The sequence below is a fragment of the Tinamus guttatus genome, unplaced genomic scaffold (genome assembly GCF_059628265.1).
Source record: "Tinamus guttatus ecotype Peru unplaced genomic scaffold, ASM5962826v1 Tinamus_guttatus_pri_ptg000115l, whole genome shotgun sequence".
NCBI lineage: Eukaryota > Metazoa > Chordata > Aves > Tinamiformes > Tinamidae > Tinamus > Tinamus guttatus.
The window spans coordinates 8,414,794-8,435,967 of NW_028288649.1; the positions used below are offsets into that span (position 1 = coordinate 8,414,794).

The window sequence follows — 21,174 nt, forward strand, 5'->3', positions numbered from 1 at the left end:
GCGGCGGGTGGCCGGCCGCGCCGAGTCCCGCCCCCGCGGCGCCCGGCAGCCAATGGGCGGCGGGGGGCGGGGCGCGGCGGCGGCGCGGGGCAGCGGGCGCCGCGGGACGCCGGGCCCAGGTGCGCGGGGCGCGCGGGAGCGGGGGGAGGCGGCACCGGGGGCGGGGGGCACCCGCGGGCCGGGAGGGAGGGAGGGGGGATTAACCAAAAATGCTTAAAAAAATCCATTAAGAAATCTATTAAAAATGATTTTTTTCTTAAAAAATATTGAAAAGCGAAGAAAAAATTACTCAGACCTCCCCAAAAGATTCTAAAAATAAACTCTAAAACTGATTTATTTATTTGTTTGTTTTGTTTATATTTGTATTTATATATTATTTACGTACTTCATTTATTTATAATTGCAATTGTTATTTAATTCTTCTATTAAAGACAGGGTTTGGAGTTTCTTTTTAGGATGATTTTCCAGCGAAGAGCACGACGGCCCCCGGGCAGCGGTGCCGGGGGGCGCATGGGCTGCACGGTGCCCCGCGGAGCCCCCGGGGCCGGTCCCGGCGCCCCGGCCGGGCAGCCCGAGCCTTGCGCGCTTTGCTTTGCGGGGGAAGCTCGTCCTAACGCCACGGGTGGCTGCGGGGCGGCTGGCGAGGGGTCCGGCCGGGAGCCGGGGCCTCGCGCGCTCCTCACGCCTGCGTTCGCACAGGACTCGCCGTGCGGCCCGGCCGCCGCGCCAGCATGGGCAAGGGCTACAAGGTGGTGGTGTGCGGAGCGGCGTCCGTGGGGAAAACGGCCATCCTGGAGCAGCTGCTCTACGGGAAGCACAGTGTCGGTGAGGAGCCTCGGCGTCCGCGCGCGGCGTCCCCCCTTGCCGGCCGTGCCGCGCGGAGGGCAGCTCACGGAGCGGGGGAACGCGCTTTGCTTCCCACCCCGGGCAGCCCTGGCGTCCCCAGCCCCTTATCTGCCGGTTTTCAGAGGGGCCTCGGGAAAGGGGGCCTTTCTCCGTGTCCCCAGTTGTAAAGTACCCGAGTGCTTAAAAAGAAGCAAACGCAGAAAGCAGACAGCGTGCTGCTGCCTGCTTATGTAAGAGGTGCGTTGTTCCCTGGAAGATGCATTAGAGATCTGAAAAATAAGTAGACTTGGTGAGATAAGTAGAGAGACTGTTTAGACTTTTGCTTAGCTTTCTTAAAATTTTATTTCGCTTGGTTTTGGGTGATATTTAGGCAAAGTGCTGGGAAGAAGAACAGCTCTACTTGGCATTCCCTGTTCTGCTTGGAAATGTTTGTGCTGAGCTTCTCAGCTCCCTACAAAACCATCCTATGGAAAGCAGCTGGAGACAGGTGCAGGGGGTGCCCGAGACTGGCTGAAGTCTCAAGAAGCCAAGTCTCAAGAAACTCTCCGAAGAAGCAAAATGAAGGCAAAGCCGCTTGCTCCCCGCGTTTCCACTTGACTCTGCTTTAAGGGCAAGGGCAGCCCCGTTCGGCCTGACAAGGGGTGGCACTAGGACTGACACAAGGGCCTTTACAGAGGATGCCCGGGCAGGGGACGAGCATCTTTTGTTTGGGCTGGTTTATTAAGTGTAGGGTAAGTTTGGGGATAAATATTAGGATTCCTAGAGTTGTGCTTTGCAAGTGCTGTTCCCTTAACGTGAGCGGACGGGAGGGATTTGCTGGCAGCACGATACTGATCTGTGAGATCTGCGATACCGTTGTTTAAAGGGAGGATTTCCTCAAATGTTGAGGCAACGTCTGTTTTCAGCATCTTACCGCAATCCGTGTGCGTTGCCCCCTGCAGCGTTTGGGGCACGTCAGCGTGGAAGCTGCCGAGCGGGTACGCACAGGATCCTTTCCTTTGCTGCTAACCTGCCTCTCATGTCCATTGAACTAAATGATTGTCCAAGCAGCATGAGCAAGACCACGTTGCTGAAATCTCCCTGCCTCTCGTTGCCTCCTGCCCGCGGCTCCTATCGGTAGCTGAGGGCGGGCGGCTGTCCGCGTGGTGCTGATTGGAGCTATTTTGGGAAGCAGCCAGCTCCACGATTACATAACGTCACGGAGACTCACTGACATAACCGGGGAGAGGCCTCGTGTTGGCGGCTGAGCTGTGACTGTCCCTTTATCACTTCTTAATGCTTCGCTCCTGCTCAGCGATTGTGCAACAAACCTTTTTTTTGCCCCCCTTCTTTTTTGTGCAAAACTCCATCTCAGCGGGTGCCTGACGCTGGTGTCACTACTGCAGCCCTGGCCCCTTCACATTTAAAGGGCACTTACTAAACCTTGGGCTGCGTTTCCTAAGGCTTGTGAGCTCCGGAAAGCTGACGCGTCCCTCTTGGCTGCTGGCCTTTGCAGGAGGCAGCAAGGAGCAGCGTGTTTGCTGGGAGCCCGTCCGTGCGGAGCCAGCGAGCAGGGCCGCTCTCCGGGTACAGCGGGAGGGACACAGGCTGTTTGGGAGCCTGTGCTTCCCGACCGGCGTCAGGAGCAGCTCCCTGCGGAGCAGACACGGGACACAGTGAAGGAGGCCGCCGAGCTCGGGCATGGCGCGTCTCCATCCTTGTCACCGTCCCCGGCCCCTTGCATTGGCAAGGGGAGCATTTGAATTTGGGTGCAGGCTGAGAGAGCAAAATCCAGTGTCGTCTTCCAAGATGTCTAATACGTTGGAGTCTCCTCCTGGTAGTAAATCATCAGGAATCCCTGTCAGTGCTAATGTGCCTCCTGTTGACTTCTCTGTAAGAGGGAGTGGTGGCACAGCTGTTATCAGGGAAGTGATTAAGTGTCCTTGGAGGTTTCGTGCTGCTATATAAAGCCCTTGGCTCAGTAGCTCATGCTCCTGGCCACGTGCTTGGTGGTGCTCTTGTAGACCTGGTAGGGGGATGTTGCTTGTGGGGTTTTTGTTGTTGGTTGGTTGTTTTTTTTTTTTTTTTTTTTCCTCTCCTTCTTTTCTTTCTTCTCCCTATTCCTAGAAAAATCTGTGGTTTCTCTCTCCCTGGCTTGTCATGGATAAAGGCACTGAGCATGGCTGTTGCTTATGTGGCCAGCAGTCTTGCAAAGGCACCAAGTTTGCTTAAGGTCAAAGGAGAAGAATTGCTAGAGAGGAAAATACTAGATCTTCCCCTAAAAAAGAAGCATGTGAGCAACAAAGGAACAACATTTGAGTTTAGGCTGGGCTCTAAAACCAAAGAGGGGTGGTTTGCCTTGGGGCCCTGTGCTGTGAGAAGAGAGGGCGGGAAGAGGAGAGGCTGGTTGGAGCCTCTCAGAGTGAGGTACATATTGCATGGCAGCCTGTCTGGGGCAGCTGGGGAGGGAACCTGAACGGAGATGTTTGAAATGGGTGTAGGTTTATCTCTGAGTTATGTGGGGCCAGGATTGCCCAGGGTTGGCCCAAGTGGTTGTTCAACCTTGCACACGTGCATGTGGCCTTCTGCCACAAGGGACTATGCCATTTTTTTTTTGTGGCCTTTGTGTTTCAATTGTCCGAATCACCCACCTTCTGTGGCACTCCTACAGAAGGAAAAGCCTTTTTTTTTTTTTTTTTTTTTTTTTTTGGTCTTTCTCATTAAATGGGTCCTTGACTGCCTTGTTTGTCTTGGAAGCTAGTGAAGTGGGAAGAAGTGGGAAGCTTGTCCCAGGGGTAGCCTGAGCTCTCCTGAGAGAGCTAGTGCCAAAGTTGCTGGATTACCTTTGACGTGGGATGTGTCTTTAAAGACCGTAGGCTCTTTTTCCTAATCAGTACCTCTGCTCAATGATGGCTCAGAGAGGAGAGGAGTTGAACAGACCTCGCTTGATCTCAGTTTGAGGGAGCTGGAGTTCTGGCTGCAAGACTGACAGCTCCAAATATGCGGAGGCTAATTAACAAAAATCATGTATTCTTACGTCTTTTTTTTTAAAGCTACTTCTTGACAGAGCTGCAGGCAGCTTTGTCTTTTAGAAATGAATGGAAACGGAGGTGACTGTATGCAGACGAGGGCAGCAAATGTGGCTGCTGGTTGGTGGTCAACAATCAGTTGACCTGGTAGCCGAGTCTAAATGGAGCTGCTCCTGTTAAGGCCTGTCCGTCATTTCCCTGAGTCAGGAATCGTCTGATACCACAGAGTGGTTGAGGTTGGAAGGGACCTCTGGAGATCATCTAGTGCAACCTCCCTGCTCAGCCAGGGTCTGCTAAAGCATGTGGGCCATATCCAGAATCTCCCGGGATAGAGACTCCACAACCTCTCTGAGCAACCAGTATGCCCTCCCTTGATCTAAGTAAGTAAAGACTGTTGTCCTACACTCGCACAAATGCGAGGAGCAGCAAACTCTAGGAGCTCTCTGCTGAACTCCTGCAGGGGAGGCAAGAATTCTTTGCTGAATTCCTGCAGGGGATTCTCTAAGAGTGAGAACTTCTAAAGTACCTAAGGAGAAACAACATTTGCACTGCGTTTATGTTTCTGTATCACATAAGCATACAATTTGGGAATTTTTGCAACTCCATGAAGTTTAAATTTGTCCTTTATTTTGGTATCTGCAACAGCTTGCCTAACTTGCCTGGGGTAGTCACCAGCGCAGGGAGCCCTCCACCCACCTGGTCTTCGTTTTGTTCTCGCTGGAAAGTCACCAGAGGTTGAAGCATCAGCCAAGTTCTGCTTGAGGCTTCCCCTGCAGGTCCTCTGTGGCAGCAGTTGGTAACACAGACGGGCACTTTCTGCCTCTCCTGAGACTTCTTCTGAGAAAAGATATGAGGTGCTAAGGTGCAACGTAATACATTGCTTTTCAAAAAGTAAACCTAGGTATTCCTGGTTCATTCCTGTTTCCCAGAGTAATACTTCCTCATGTTAGATACTTTCTTGACCTGTCTCTGTGGAGAAGTAAAGCAGAGCAAGAAAAAAATCTAAAGAAAAAGCTCTATTTACCTAGTTTGGTCTTTAGAAATGTCCCTGTAACACTCTCCACAACCACATGCAATGTGTTTGTGCTTCCCCTCTTCTACCTTTCTGGTTTGCCCTTCTGCTGTTGGTTTTACCCTCTCATGTTAATGTGGCTATATTTGGAAGCAAGATAAATGAGTTCGCTGCAAACCTATTAAGAGTTTGATCTACAAAGAATGCACAGAGAGGGGCAAAGAGAACAGCTTGTGCCACTTTCCTGCAGAGGAATGTTGCCTACATCATGGGAAACGATGAGCGTGGGTGGAATTCTTCAGCTTGTTTGTCAGTGTGAAGTATTTTGAATAGTGTCATTGAATATAGAAAAGTCTTATTTTCACAGTCTAGATAATCCCCGGTGTTTTCTTAAACAAAGCCCTAATATGGTCCCTTTTGGGCACACACAGAGAACAGTGCAGTGCTCAACAGTAGCCCCACAGCAGCAAATGGCCCGTGCACGCAGGAGTGCAGCGAGGGCAAAACCATGGCCAGCACAGCTTGGTCTGGGAACTTAAAGCCACTCTGAAAGTCACCCAGCTGCTCTGTAGATACTTTGCTGGGACTCGAAACCCTATCTGCTCGCATCCAGGGTGACCATGAAGCTGACCTGATCCACATGTTTTCAGATTTGGCTTGGAAAAGTAGTTTTAATTAGTTCAAAGTAAGCTACCTTGAATTATCTCACATTTACCAGGGGGAGAGGAAGAAGAGCCAATATGAAGATAGTTACCATGGAGCAAGTGATATATAATGAAAGCCTGTTACCTTGTGCATGTTCCTACCCTGCAGTAAATGAGCTTGCTCCTATTAGCAAATCTGAGTCATTTTAAATCCCTAAGGGATGGAAAAAGCTCACTCTGTATTTGAGTAAATATATCATGCACCTTTGCTTGCATGCAAACATCCCCTCCTTTCCTGGCCGTTTCACGTGTTGCTTAGTCGTGCCACTGCTGCACACATTCATTTCCAGAGTGATTCCGTTGGCTGCTGCTGCTGCTGCAGTGTGATCCCGCTCACTGCGAAGAAAAGCAGTAGGCTCAAGATGTTAGTACGTGGCTCGCTGGTGCTCCTTGGCTGGTCCCCTGGAAGGGTATGTTTGGGCAGGCCCATCTGCAGCACGTTGGGCACAGAACTGGTACGCTGGGCGCTTGGGATTTGGGAAACCTGGGGAAAGAGCTGTGTATCTCATCCCATCCTGAATTTACATGTCGTATGGGTTAATTTTACAGGTATAACCATATACACATGTATTATCTGTATGTATTTAAATGGTGTCACTGCTGTAACTAGCTGGCGTGGTGGTCTGCAAATGCAGCCCGTCAGTGGGGGCGGCAGCCAAGGGTGAATCCAGGCCAAGTCAGCCCGGCAGGACACGCAAGGAAAGCTGTTACCGTGCAAAGATTTACTGCAGGGCGAGTCATTCCTGTGGTTGCGCTGGTTGAACTTTCCTGCTTGCTTTAAAACAGGCTTAGAAGAAGGTGCCACGATGGAAGATGTGTACCTGGCTTCGGTGGAAACGGATCGCGGCGTGAAGGAGCAGCTGCGGCTCTATGACACGAGGGGTCTGCAGGAGGGTGTAGAGTTGCCCAAACACTATTTCTCTGTAGCCGACGGCTTTGTTCTCGTGTACGCTGTGACCAGCCTCGAAGCTTTCCAGAGGGTTGAACTGCTCAAAAGAGAGATCGACGTCTTTAGAGACAAAAAGGAGGTAAACTCAACTCAACTGCCTGGCTTATTAGCACACCAGCGATAGGAAGTAAGGTAGCAATGCAAAGCGGGAATTTCGTAAAGCTTGCGTACAAAGGAAAACAAATTTGCCCACAGCCTTGGGCAATCCGACAAAAGAAAGCTCTGTCATGCTGGGGAGGCCTAATTCACATGCCATGTAAGGCATGCAAAAGAATGCGTGTGTGGTTTTTGATTCCTCCCTTACTTCCTCCGGTTCAGCTAAAATTCAAATAGCTGAATGCACAAGTCAGCACACTTATGACTAATAAAACATATGGTCCGCAGCAGCGCGGCTTGTATGTTTTTGTAGATATTGTACATGGGAAGTCAAGTGCACTGAATAACCTAACGAAGGGCATTATCTTTGTTTGTTTTGCATTCACGTCCTCCATGGCTTACAAACTGCTCTAATTGACAGCGGGTCTCCCAGACATTAGTCAATTGGCAAGGCGGCTTTAATGTATTTTAACAACCATATTGAATCAATTCAATTGTGTGAAATGACTGCTCTATTTTGCCTCAGAAAGCAGCTAGTGTTTTCAGCTGACAGTGTTCCAGCTTAGCTAAGCAAATATAACTTGCATGTGGCATTACCATTATGGTTTCCTGTTCAATGTCTTCATATCCTCTAGTAGTTTTCTCTGCTAAATGCCTTCAGCCTATAGATTTCCAAATGTCTCTTTTATGCTGTTTAAAAAAAGGCGGCGGGGGCGAGAGTGCATGAGGAATAAACGGGATAGCAGTAGGGAGACCCTGGCTGAGGTGTAGCTTGCCTGGTCCCCACAGCACGCGGAGGGCAGAGCCCGGCACACGGTCACGGCAGGGCCCGCGGGAGCTGCCGCCCGGCACGTAAATCAGGGCTGCCGGAGTCCGTCATAGCTACCCTGCAGGGTAAGGAAAAGTGGACAAGCAGGAAGGCTTTCCCAGGCACCGGGCGAGGGCCCGACTTGGTGCGTTAGGGCACGTTCTGGCGCAGAGAGATGGCGACAGCCCCAGCAGGACGTGTGTCCCCGCTCCTGTGCGCTGCCGGCCTCCCCGCTCTCGTTCCTGGTTTAGAAAACTGCCAGTTTGCTGGTGCTTTGTGAGAACTGAGAGGCTGTGTTCTTGACTGAGAATTATGTGATGGAAATGGGGGTGCTCACAATAAACTGCATAAAATTAGTTCCATTGCTGAGACTTGCACCCCATATAAAACAAGCTCTGAAGCGGTAGAAGGTGAGACGAGGCGTTCTTAGCTAGATAGCACAAGCAGTCCTATGGCCCGGGCTCTGCTCTGTATTTCCTTAACAGAATTGAGGCTCTGTCTGCACACAGGGTGGTGCCTCTGCGCTGGCACAGCCTCCCTTGCCGAGTGACACGGTCCTCTGCTGCTCGGCCGCTGGCAGAAACGCTGGTGGCTGCTTCCTCTGCTGCCTGGGGCAGTGCTGCAGCACGCACCTCAAGCCTGGCCAGATTTTATACTAGGTAGAAGTTGTGTTGCACACACAGGCAGAATGCAGCCATAGGTAAAATTCAGTTGGAGCATGTGGTAAGCATGTATGAAGGTGTCAGATTCTTCCAAAGTCTTTGCAAAGGGAGAAACCATCCAAATGCCATGTGCTGCCACAGAATAGGAAAGGAAGCTTCAAACCTTTCAGGAACAGGACAAACATCTCTAGCTGGAAAGAAGCAGGGCCAGGCTAACTGGGCCAGGCTTTCTCTACTGCTATGTATTTTTTTTCCCCCCCAGTCTCTCAAGCATTTGCTACTCTGCTCTACTCAGATCTCATGCTCCTGCCCTTTGCTTATGGCAGCTCAATGGTAAAGTAAATGGAAAACAGGGCTGTTTGACTTCTGCTGCTTGGGGAATGGTTTCCCTTGGAGTGATCTGGGGGCGGGGATGGGAGGGGGGATCCCACCTGTCCTGTCTTTAAAGTCTGCTCCCACTTCGCAAATAGATGATGCTGATTAGAACCCCATGTCCTACCCTTCTGGAATACACGCCGCTTACCTTGTGCCAGTGCTAAGTTACAGAACAGGTCTGAAGGGTGTTGCTATACATCTGCTGTCTAAAAGCACTGCAAGGAGAAGATGCTTTTTGTGTAAAGCTCATCCTTTTCCTTGTTTGTAGGTAACTGTTATCGTCTTGGGAAACAAAACTGACCTGCTGGAGCAAAGACAAGTGGAAACAGAAGCAGCACAGCAATGGGCAAGGGCTGAGAAAGTGAGACTGTGGGAAGTGACTGTGACCGATCGTAAAACGCTGCTTGAGCCGTTCACCTTCCTGGCTAGCAAACTCTCCCAGTCCCAGAACAAATCAACATTTCCTTTGCCTGGAAGGAAGAGCAAAGGGAATAACTGCGATAACTGAGCCACCTTCACGTTGTCTGCAACGGCTAAGGACACGGCCTTGGCCCCTTCTCTGCCATGCGCTTCTCAGTTTCACCTGAAGCAATAATCTCATCCAGCAATAAAATCAGCAAGCGCACAGCTTAGAGGCACCCTTCCTTTTTGGAGGCTTGGCCTGAAAGCTACTGATGGTCACAGTTGTAAAAGTACTTCATGACAGTAACTCCTTGCAACACTGGTTACAAGGGGACGCGGAAGAGCAGCAGAGTCTTTAGCAGGTGCTTGAATTCCCTGGGTACATCCGTGTTGAGGGACAAATCAACCGGCTTATGACTAAGTAACCCCCCAGCAAACCTGCAGATCTGCAGCCTCTAGTCACAAATAGTGCTGGCTTCAATAAAACATCACATTGGGAGAACGTATGTTTGAAATGGCAGCAGTTCTTTTACCTTTGCCTTAAACAGGGCCAGCTCTAGTCACAGGGAGTTTTGGAGCTAGAGACTGGGGTCAGCACATTGTTGCAGGAGACAGGGAGAAGGAGCAGGTAAAACTGGGGGATTTAACCTCTGCTAGTGTTGGGGAGGGGGGATTGGTGGGGAAATGGGACAACAAAACAGAAAAACACCTTGTGGGAGACCCCAGAGCAAATCTACCTTGACATGAAGGTTATCAGCAAAGTCTGGAAAATAGGACTTTCAATTTAGGAATTTATTTGTTCAAACCATAAAAGCTCTCAGGGTACTCATTAATTTAACTGCAACCTGAAGGACAACATAGCTGTATGTGGTTTTGTTCCAGCATGCCCAGTACAAATCAGTCACATTGACAAAGGTGATAATTTTACCGAGAAATTATACAGAACAACTCTGTGAGCAGGAGGCTCCACACCGGAGCGCTTCGTGCATTACATAACCCTGCTCCAAAGCTGCAGTAATCCGGTGTGTGCTGAGCTAGAGGCCTCACGGCAGTGGGGACAAGGATCCGTGCTGCTGTGAGAGGGCGCTAGGGTTGTAGGAGGCTCTTCTGGGAACATCCCTGCAGGAAATGCCCAGAAATACTTTGTACAAAGCTCTTGGCTTTAATAAATGGCACACTGTCCAGCAGCAAGAGCACACTGCACTGCGCTCGGTTCTCCACATGGGTAAATCTGCGATGCAGGAATTTGCTGTCCTAGGTCAGCCCGTCAGTGCACAAAGCCAGGTCAAATACAGAAGGGCAGAATCAGTCCAAAAGGTTATGAGAGAGTGGAGCAGAAAGACAGCAATGAACCAGTTTTAACACCCTAACACACTAACTGATGCTCCCTTCTCTTTGTTGCTGAAGATAGGAATGGGGGAGTGGTAGTGAACTGAAGTACTCGGTTCTGTAATTTTCCATAAAATTAAGCTTGTTATCAAAAAAAAATTGAGAATTTAATTGTGAGTCAGCAAAACCACAGTGTTTGCACTGTCATATCATAACTGCTAATAGTGTATTTAATGAGCACAATTAAGCTGTGTGCTTATAGCATTGCTCTTCCTGAACCCTGACAAATCCTGTCAGCATTACTAATGTCAGAGCAACAGTACAATTCACTAAGAATTAAGCAAGAATTCCTACCTTTATAGCAGAGGCAGACGAAACTGTTTATGTGCCTTGCCCAATACAGTTTGGATTGTTGCGGCCACGGAGTAAGATAAGGGAGTGATTACGAATGAGCCAGCCCGCGTAACGCTCTGCAAGAAACGCCATCGCTCCCCTTGCGACAGGGCGGCTGAGCAAGCGCTGCGGCACGGCCGCCCGGCCTGGGAGCAGCGCTCCCGCCCCGCTCCTTCCCTACGCGGCGCGCGGGCCGCGCTCGGGGCACGGCCGCCCGGCCTGGGAGCAGCGCTCCCACCTCGCTCCTTCCCTACGCGGCGCGCGGGCCGCGCTCGGGGCACGGCCGCCCGGCCTGGGAGCAGCGCTCCCGTCTCGCTCCTTCCCTACGCGGCGCGCGGGCCGCGCTCGGGGCACGGCCGCCCGGCCTGGGAGCAGCGCTCCCACCTCGCTCCTTCCCTACGCGGCGCGCGGGCCGCGCTCGGGGCACGGCCGCCCGGCCTGGGAGCAGCGCTCCCGCCCCGCTCCTTCCCTACGCGGCGCGCAGGCCGCGCTCGGGGCCCGCTCCCCGCCGGCGGCTGCAGCGTGGCGGGGTTCATCACCCCTCGCACCAAGGAACTGCTGAGGCTCCCTCTTCTTCAGCTCAGAGCTCTCCTCCACGAAGCGACTTCGCTCGGCTTTGGCGCAGTCGAAAGCCCCGGAGACCTGTCCTGACCGCGCGCTGGTGCTGAGGCTGACCCTAGAGCCCCAGGCACGGAGGCTGGGAGGTGAAGCCAGGCACGGGTAGTTTCACACTCCGTGGGGATGGAAGGGATGGAGATGACTGGTTCCTGTCCAGTCCTGCTCCCCGCAGGCTCGGTGCCAATTGCCCCGTCAGGGCTGAGGTCCGTACGCTTTGCTGCTGGAACCAGGGGAGCCGCATCACGCACCATCAGCTGGTCCAGAAACACTCAGGACCTGACAATGATCTAGGAAAGGCAAGAGAAAAAGGGATCTCCTCTGCTGACTCAGACCACATTTCCAGACAGGTTATGTAAAGTCAAATACACTATCATCTTCTGTTTGGACAGACTCGTTCCTAGGAGCCTTTTGGGCATTCACATAAACAACCACCACCCACTGTTTTCCCTCAAAAGCTTGTTCTACGGCTTTTTAAGCACTCACATCAGTTGCCTTTTCTAAATACTGTAGCATTTCAAAGACAAATGATGGAAATGGTAGTTTTTGCTCCACTTGCACTGAGTCAAAGTGAAACTCTCTAGTACAGTTTTACGTAGGGTTAATAAATGAAGTACAACTGTACAATCTGGTGGCTGAAGGGCAGGACATGTATTTTATTCTTTACTGATCCACGGACTGAAAATCTGTCCTAGGTCATGGGGTTCACTTATCTACCACACAGCTAGACAGTCCTTTCACAAGTAAGGCAGAAGGATTGTTAAAAGAGAAATAATAATAATAACAGTAAATTCAACCTTCCTTCTCCGTTCCTCTTACACTTCTGTCCTGCTGAAATCAGGTTGCTCAGATCAGACACCTGAACCAGCTCCTTTCCCCTGCTGGGTGGAACAGTCATTTTGGCTCATGCTGGCAATGCAAAGCAAGAAGCAGACTAAAATCTACAGAGATTAAGCCATTTACAAGCTGAAGCAGTAAAGGGAAGGAAGAAATGAATTTAAGAGAGGCCCTCACCACAGATGCTCCTAGTGTGATGCAGCTATATGCTGTTAATTTTCTTAGGCCGAGTCAGACAGCTGAGGGAGCTCATACACCAAAACCCACTTTGTGTCAAAAAGGCATCTCAGCAGGCACAGCCAACGACCACTACCTACCAGCGCCTCGCACGGGAAGGACACCTGTCATTAGCGAGTTATTTTGAAACAAATTGGAGCTGGTCTATATATCTATAGGTCAGAAAGTACGTAAATCAGCTGAACATGGATTTTATTTTAAAGTACTGAAATAAGTCTCACAGAACAAGCACTCAGACGTGTGTTGGAACACGCAGTACCTGCCATGTGAAAATGAGTCTTTATTTCCTGCTATTACCTTAAGGGAGTGCCCCAAAATACCACAGTCACAACTAGCTGCTGTTGCTACATACTTCAGTGCAAACAGCGTATCTCTAGGAGATGATCTTTGTAGCTACTTAAAGGACCTACAGATTCAGCCTCCTCACGCTCCTTCCAGATGTCTCCTGCTAGCTAGCCAGGACTCCCTCTTCTTCCCACTGGGAACAGCGGTTTCCATCAGAAAAACGGTTTCTTCTTCCGCTTGACTGTTGCCCTTCCAAATCTTGCACTTTTCCATCTATACTTCCAAATAAAATACCAGTCCTGAAAAGCCAATATTGTGAAAAAATGTAACTTAAAAAATAACCAGCAAGGACTCTGCAGCAGGCAACCTCTTCATGGGCCATGTGGGCCTGCACAACACCTGTAAGCAGCTGAAAAAACCCTTACCTTGCTTGTCTAGAAACATCTCCCAAAATAGAAGTAGTCACTGCACTCACCTGCAGAGCTCCCTTGTCTTCATCCTTACCTGTATTACAACCTTTGAAGTATTCTGGGAGACACTATTGTGGCAAAATGACAAAGCAGGGCACTAAGCAGAAGTCTTTTCTTCTTTTTTTTTAAACATCTTTTTATTAGCACAGTAACAAATGCAGACTTAAGTAGCCCACAACATACAACCAATCCACTGAGTGACTCCTATTCCACGCCTTACAGTTAAACAGCTTAAGGTATTTCACTACAGGTTGCCATAAGTCCTGATTAAAACCTTTATTCTTTTCACAAAGATTGGCTTATAAAATAATACATTAACTACTTCTCATTTCATATATGAGGCCATATATCCACTTCGCCATATCACAGATCATGAGATGACAGTCTTTAAAAAGGATTTGTTAAATACCAATGTGCCCTCCATAGGGGAAAACGACCCCAACATCTTTTTACAAAAAACCCACCCAAAACAAAATAAGATCCCCAAATCAAAAACAAAAAAGCAAAAACAGTGTGTAGAGTCTTGAAAGGTCTTTTACATAAATGTCAACATATGTACCTGTACAAAATTAAGCTGTTTTAATCTTTTACATACTGCAAGCAAACTGAAAACCAGAAAAGTCTAAGAAGTTTACATTCTTCTCGGTACTATGTGTGAGCTAATATTGCTGAACTAATTACAGTCTTAAAATATGCTATTCCCAATTCTAGCTGTCTACTGTAGCAAGATACCTTAAGTTACAACAACAAAATCTTAGGAAATAAAAGACTGAATAAAATCTGTTATAGAAATACCCTACTCTTTACCAGCACCCTCCCTCCTCCCACCCCTTCAAAGTCATAAGCAGCTCTTTCCATCACAGACAAATAATGCAAGAGTTTGACAAAACTCCAACTTATGTAGCATATCTTTTGGTCCATTGCCTGGCCATTCTGTCATGCTCTGCTCTGTTAGTCATATACTGAGTGGCAATACTTCCAACCAGGGGGTCAGCTGAAAAGAGAATAATATACAACTTATTTCAGGCAAGTTATTTTTCTAAACCTTTTTTTTTTCCTTCTCCTAAACACATTATATGACCTGTCTGACATTTCTCTCATATTTTATAGATACCCATACATAAACTGTAAAATTGACTTTATAAAGAAAGATGCATTCCCCTTAACTGGTATGGATGGCTGGAGTAAGTGGGAGCAATAACGAGTTTTAGTAACCGCATTTAAATAGATGGCGTATTTAAATAGAAAGTAAATAGCTAATCCACTAATTTTCAGAACTCGGTGTGTATCTTTTATAGCTCATATCTGCTACCAAATTAGCATGGTTTTGCTCTTGAGAGGAGTGTAGGACCCTTCTTCCTCTCCTTCCCAAGCCCGATTTTGGATTTTTAATTTGCAGTGGGGGCACTGCTGCCTTCCCCACAGCTCAGCCCTGGCAGAGATGAACGTGGGGGCAGGCAGGGGCATTTGACCCTCTCTAGTCCCTCGGGAGCTGCCCCGAGGACAGAAACGTGCTGTGGTAGAGGCCAGAGCTATGCGGCCTGCAGCCAACAGGATGAGATGAGGGCCAAGTTATTTAAATACTGAGCATGGGGTGTGTGTGAGTGAGTGTGTGAGTGAGAGTGTGTGTGTACATGCACACACACACACACACACATATATATATATATAACCTTACAGGTAGCCTCATCACTGTGCAGGGCACTTACCCGGGTTGCAGTCTGTGAGAAGGGAGCAGATGGAGAGGAGAACTTTAGAAATGGTTAATGCTGGACTCCAGTTGTCTTTTAAAATGTCCAGGCAGATGACGCCTTGACTGTTAATATTACAGTGGTAGATTCTTGTCCGAAACGTGACCTACGAGAAACGGCTATTAGACTGGGGGCTAATGCATCACGCGCGAGAGGGTGATAAACAACATCAGCTACCGACGGTCAATTTTTATTTTACTTTACTGTTGTTTTAAGAAACCGACCCGAGGCGGCCGCCGCAGCCCGTCCCGCCGCCACGGGGAGCGCGGGCTCCCCGGGGCGCTGCCGCCCCCTGGCGGCCGTTGGCGAGGCGGCCGCGGGGCCCCTCCCCCCGCCCCGCGCCGCTAACGGCCACCGGCCCCGCGGCGCAAGAAGCCCCTGTGGAGGCGACATCTTGGCTCGCCGCGCCGGGCGTGCGCTTTGCCCGTAGCCCCTCCAACACCACCCCGAACCTCTGGTTTTCTCCTGTACCCTCCTGCCTTCGTCAGAACTGGCAAATTCCCGGGGCGGGGGGAGGCGGGGTCGGAGGAACTAACTGTCCTCTTCTCGTCCCCTTTGGACTTAGATCAATTTTACCCAAAACGCCCCAACCCTTTTACATCGTTTGCCATAGCACCAGTGCTGAGGATAGGTTTGGTACGTACCCATGCACTAGGCATGGCAAGGCAGGGGCCGTGTTAACTTCACTAAGGTCCCCAGATTAAAGTTTGTGGTTGCCATTAATATGCTAAAGTTAATTGTATTTATCGTAACAAAGACATAAGTACTCTCAAAGCCTTCAAAGTTGTCAAATCTCTGCGTTTTACCATGAGGTGTTAGGGGAAGTTTGAGGGCGCCAGATCCCACACAGAAATAATTACCTAGGAATTTCAGTTTGTATTAAAGAGAAGCTTCTAGCTGATAATTCCAGGGTAAAATATAAAGATATTACTCAAGTACAGCTCAAAGCCAGAGGCAAATAACAACCACCTTCCTTTTAACTAAAATAAATAAAAATCTCATAAGTGTGCAGCTGACAGTACTGCTTCTAGCCTCCCTGAATACACCACAGTTGTGTTAATAAACAGCCACCCTACTGACACTACTAAAGGTCACATTACAGTTTTTGCTTTTAAAGAAAAGGAAACTGAAATTCAGAGCTTAAGTGATTTATCAAAAGCCTCAAAATGAATCAGTGCTGTCTCAGCATGTCTAAGCAAAGAGTCACAAATGACACATTTACAATCTTGCTGCCAAACCATGGCCAAGGTCCCAAGTTTGGGTGCTTTAGGTCACTATGAAATCCAGCTTTTTTTCCCTAGGTTATGTGTTTTTGCTCACAGCACCAAAGAAGTCTGATGTGTTAACACCATCCACCAACATTTTTCTCTCCTTGGGTTCCCGATCACTTGTGAAAACCTTTGGATACACCATGGTACTTGGAAGGGACAAGAGCTGCAAATCCAAAGTGCTCTGCATACAGAGGCATCCATTGGTTTTTACAGTTTTCAAATTTGGGAGGTGTGAATGAACTGGGCAACTTGCCACATAAGTTATCCAAAAGGGAAACAAAACCATGACAACACTGTTTTCAGGAGAGCGTGACCTGTAGTAAGGCCTTATCCCGGCTCCCTTGATGAACAGTGAAAACACTTTTGACGGAACTCGCATGAATTAGGATTATCTACATGAATAAAGGTTGTAGGGTTCATGCCCTAAATCCTCAGAATTTGTCAGCTATCCACACCCACAATTTTTATTGTCTGTTTATAGGTCACAGGGGTATTTGTGAAACACACATTTGGTAAGCGTGTGGTATGACAAGAACACACTTGTGTTTTCCCCTGAGATTAGACCAGCCCACACATAAAACTTGCCAGTCAACCCTCTTTCCCCCCTCTTTCTGATGCAAAAACATTGGCCATGACCCTCCCTCTTCCAGGCTCTGGAGCAGATGTGGGATGGGGTGGGGTTACCAGCTACAAAACGGCAGCGCCTCCTGTTTTCCACGTTTCCAACAACACTCGCCATGTACAGAGCACTCCAGCTATTTTTGGTCTCACAACTGCAGTTCCTTGTCATACAGGAGACACCCACACGGCACACTTGGGGAGACTTCCCACTTTGTTCCTTGTAAATTGCTTTGGTTTTAGTTTAAAATGAAAAAACAATAGGCAAAAAAAAATCCTTCGTTTTTCCACATTATGTGTGGAAATAGCATAATGTCTGTGAGAGACCAGAGATGCACCCTCTGCATCCCTCAGAATAAGCTCCAAAAACAAGAACCCTGTTGCTATCTGCACAGAGAACCTCAGAACAGGTAGGGAAAAAAAAACCCACAAAAACAAACATAAAAACAACATCATGATGTTTCCTAGATCAAATTACCCTCAAAGGGAAGAGCAGCGAGGTCTCTACAGCCACGCGGGACCCGCGCACATCAGCCTGCACGGAGGGCTGACCTGGCTCTGTGGCACCTGCCCTAACCCACACCGTTCACTGTCAAGTGAAAGAGAAGCTTGTGGCATTTACAATTGCTGGCAATGACTTTGCTTCTGCGTCCCAAACAGCCTCAGTCCAGCCCACTGCTCACTCAGTATTTCTCTATTTGACCTACAGCTTTGGTCTCTTTCCAAGAAGGCTTCTAACTGTAGGTGAGGTAATAATTTTAACAGATTAAACACTTCCAGAAGGGGAAGTGTGGAGTATTTCCAAGTTGATACAATAAGTACCAAATTAACAGACAGGTCAAGAGGTCTAGCTTGAGCACAACAGTTAAATGCTTGGTATCTGAGAAAGCAATCTCTTTAGACAGTCTCTCAGTCCAGTGGACTAATAACTTAGAACAAGGCACAAATCGTATTTGCCTCTGAGAATCAGACTTACATTTTTATTATTTAGGGAAGGAGAAGAAAGAGAGAAGAAATAAAAGTTCCTTATACGTGCAGAAGAGCCTGGAGAAACCTTAAGGGTTTTGCCATGCCACCAAAAGTGGTTTTCTCCAGTTTCTCTGCCTACTGAAAGCACTGCGGGAAAGATGTGAATTTGTTTTCACTTAAGCAGCAAGCCAGAGCTGGGATGGTGTCAGACACATGTAGCCCAGCTGTTTGCCATTTACAGTTTTTGCTGATGGCACAAAAGCCAGCAGCGCAGAGAACCCAATGAAACTGGGAAAGGAGGAGGAATTACAGGGCCACTTACAAACAAACTGTTTAGAGTAAATGCTCATTATACATTATGGGGGTGGGGGGAAAGCAGATTCGCAGCAAAACCAGGAGAAACTGAGATACGTAGAAAGCAGCACGACGTATTCAGGGTCAAGAGACTATTGTGTGAAATAGTAGAAAAGTAGAGTGGAACTGAGCTATCCTTTGGGAATGTCTCACCTGAAATCACATTAAAGCTGTAACTACACAAAGTTAAGCACAGCTGTTCCAAAGGCACAAAGCTGATCTCAACCTTACCCTGAAGTGACAGTGTAGGTTAATTTACACAACCAGCAAAATAGGAAAGGGGGGAAGGAAGTGGTTAGAGGTTATTAATATGAATGATAAAAGCACGCACCAGGTCAACCCAAGCTACTGTTTTTACCTCAGCAAATGAAATCTAACCAAACTATAACACACCATTTGGGAAAACATTTAGTGTAATAGTATGAAACAATAGCAGCCATCCTGAGGGCCAAATACTGAGCTCTTAAATTCTCATTATACTTGTTTATTGGATACTCCTGAACACAGGCCCACCCGGCATATGCCTGTCTCAATAGCTATTTGTAACAAAAAGGCAAAAACAGAACACATTAAATAGGGGGGGCCGGGAGGGAGAGAGGAGAGAGAGAGAACAGATTAAGACTAGTATCGTCCAAGCGCTGTATGAAGCATTCAGTGGATGCAAAAGATCTCCACTATACATATTCAGCACAAAGAGAGGGAGTACCTGGCCCCTTTTCAGATTTCTCCCACTGAAGTCCCCAGTATTGTCTGATGTATTTCAAAGCCAAATTTTAAGACTTCTCACTTCTCCACGCTCACAGTAGTGCAGGTTGACAAACTACTCTTCATATTTGCAGACAGAAAAATTAAGGCATCGGTGGAACAGCCAACAAACTTTGTGCACAAGTGAAACAACATGAGGAAAACAGTGATGCCTGCGCTGCGGCAACACCTTCCCTCAACAGGTTGCTCTAACATATCCACCAAGGTATTAAACTCGCATTTGGAGCTAGCACCAGCCCTCAAAGCCTGCGCCTGTGCATCGTCACCACACACTGCTTACAGGATGCTCGTCAACAGCGTCTGTCAGTAGTGGCTGAACTGCAGCACCTCCTCTCAGCCTCCTACGAACCTGGCAGCCAGCCGCTATGACCAGTTTCAGCTCTTCCTCTCCCCTCTTTTTTCATTTTAAGAGGCAAGTCCTTTAATGACATTTCATTTTCAAGTTATGAAGGGGGTTCTGCTAGAGACACTTTGCCATGGGGCAGTCCAATGTAGGATTGTCGTAGCAGTTACAGAGGACTCAATGAGGGCACTAAAGGTTTCTTCCTTGCTGAAGGTTTACGGAGGAAGATTCAGCAAAAAACGAGTTCTTCCACTCTAGTCAGCTTAATCTTTTCAGAGGCCAAGGTTTTCAGAATTGCTTTTAACCATTCTGCTACTCTTAATGTTTATCATTAGTACGATACACTGGCATCTGAACTGGCCGTTTCTTCACTTCTTGCCCCAAACTATAGGAAAGCTATGGCAATCACATTAGTCCTAGCAGTTTCAAATGACCCACAAATAATATTTGCCAGTCAGTGGAAGCAGTTGGGCAACTTGAAATCAACAAATTACTGGGAAGAAAGTAGGAGCAAGCATTGTGTTAACATGGTAATTGCATTTTCCATGCTGTCACTAATACAAAGGGAAGGTGTTAACGCAGGAGCCACTATAACAGTCTTTGGTTTTCAGCATGGAAAAGGTTCTTCATTTGGAACCCAAAGGGCACAAATAGCACAGGTGGGTGCTTTTAGATCACTGCTATGCTTTCTCCTACATCCTGTCTCCATGGGACTGAAGCAATGTGTATTTTATTAACATAGGTATGTGTGGTTTGTAAACCAGCTTAGATGCTGCTAGATGAAAGACTCCATTTAAATGCAACTCTGCTACAGTGCCGTGAACCTCCACTGAACTAGTTTTTTGAGGCTTTAATATGTGGTGCTTTTTTTTCTTTTCTTTTTTTTTTTTTTTTTTAAATCCAGTGTGTCTCAGTCTGGGTGAAGGTTTAGATCCAAAGATAGGGCAAAGAGATCCCAGTCAGAGGCCCAGAAGAGAAAGCAGGGCGGCACTATGTGACAAAACTATATTTTTGGTTCTGCGTCAGAGAACTCAGCGCACGGGACCATCTCAGTGCTTTGGCAGTTACAATAAGGTCTGCTGAGGTATCAAGCTGGACAAACCTGAGATCATAAGTGCCTGTAGCGTGGGAAGGAAAATGTGGCATAGTTATCTGTGAAACAGTTATGAAGTGCTTCTTACGCAAGCTAATTACAAACAAAATAATAAAGTATTCGGGACTGAATTAAAATTCCAATCCAAGACATCGAAGCAAAACCATCCATACAGCCAGAGAGCCTCCCAAAGAGGGATGGGGCAGGCATCAGTAGGAAACCCCTACAGATGTCCCAAGGGATATGATTCTTCTTGTGAGTCAGAGCCTTAAAGCTTAGGGGGGAATTTAATGTCCTGATGCTACCAAAAAAAATAGTTACGTGGACAAGAACAATTCAACAGTTTGTTTCATTTAGGAGACTTGCATTAATTCATCTGCTATGACCAATGGACAGTGTCTCCACTAAAAGGTACTGGTGGCCTAGACTGTGGGCAGGAAGCCTTTTATACTCCAGACTAGTCTCTGAAGACACTGCAGTCACTGGTGTGGCTGCTTTTGAGCAGCAAGTTAAACATGCTCATGACTGCTTTCCGAGGCAAGGCAAACACAATGTGTATGTGCAACCCCCTCTTTTTTTAATGAACACCGTCTCTGACCACATACATGAACCACAAGATAACGTTTACTTGCCTTGGTATTTGTCTTGTAGCATTAGAACACAACAAGGTAACATAAAAGTTTCAAAAATACCACACAACTACAGAAAAAGATTGCTACTACCCAAGCAAGTGAACAGGTGCTCAGAAAAACCCAAACCTAAATTCCACTTTAGTGACCAAAGCACATAAAAATACTACACTTTATTAACTGAGTGATTAGAGAAACAAATACTGTTCCCTCTCCCTCCTTCCCCAAGTTTGTTTATTTTTCAGTTTCTCAGTCCTGTCCTGATGTCTGTACTAACTGCATAGGCTCTCTTAAACCAAAATGGAAAAGAAAACGAGCTCTAAAACAGTGATCAAATGAACTGGAAATGCAAT

The 21,174-nt window shown here is 47.8% G+C and overlaps 2 protein-coding genes across 3 annotated transcripts in view; one reads left to right on the forward strand and one right to left on the reverse strand.

The window, feature by feature from the left end:
- The first annotated feature begins 54 nt into the window (after positions 1–54).
- NKIRAS1 (NFKB inhibitor interacting Ras like 1) lies at positions 55–9,365 on the forward strand. Its single transcript, XM_088521055.1, has 4 exons — positions 55–119; positions 700–825; positions 6,357–6,598; positions 8,729–9,365. The coding sequence occupies exons 2-4, from the start codon at positions 732–734 to the stop codon at positions 8,966–8,968; spliced, it is 576 nt and encodes a 191-aa protein (XP_088377181.1). The 5' UTR covers positions 55–119; positions 700–731; the 3' UTR covers positions 8,969–9,365.
- Positions 9,366–13,289: 3,924 nt separating this feature from the next.
- The window catches only part of UBE2E1 (ubiquitin conjugating enzyme E2 E1), a 45,026-nt gene continuing 37,141 nt past the window's right edge, over positions 13,290–21,174 (reverse strand). For both annotated transcript variants that reach the window (XM_088521205.1, XM_088521204.1), the window contains exons 6-7: positions 14,738–14,885; positions 13,290–14,022 (exon numbers count right to left, since the gene is read on the reverse strand). In XM_088521205.1, the coding sequence (XP_088377331.1) occupies positions 13,925–14,022; positions 14,738–14,885 (246 nt within the window). In that variant the 3' untranslated portion in view covers positions 13,290–13,924. The remainder of the gene's footprint in view (positions 14,023–14,737; positions 14,886–21,174) is intronic.

Bases quoted from the DNA above. Each gene is read 5' to 3' on its own strand.
- NKIRAS1 (XM_088521055.1), top strand. From the start codon at position 732: ATGGGCAAGGGCTACAAGGTGGTGGTGTGCGGAGCGGCGTCCGTGGGG. The intron at 826-6,356 runs GTGAGGAGCCTC...GCTTTAAAACAG, and splicing joins CTACGGGAAGCACAGTGTCG to GCTTAGAAGAAGGTGCCACG. The intron at 6,599-8,728 runs GTAAACTCAACT...CCTTGTTTGTAG, and splicing joins TCTTTAGAGACAAAAAGGAG to GTAACTGTTATCGTCTTGGG.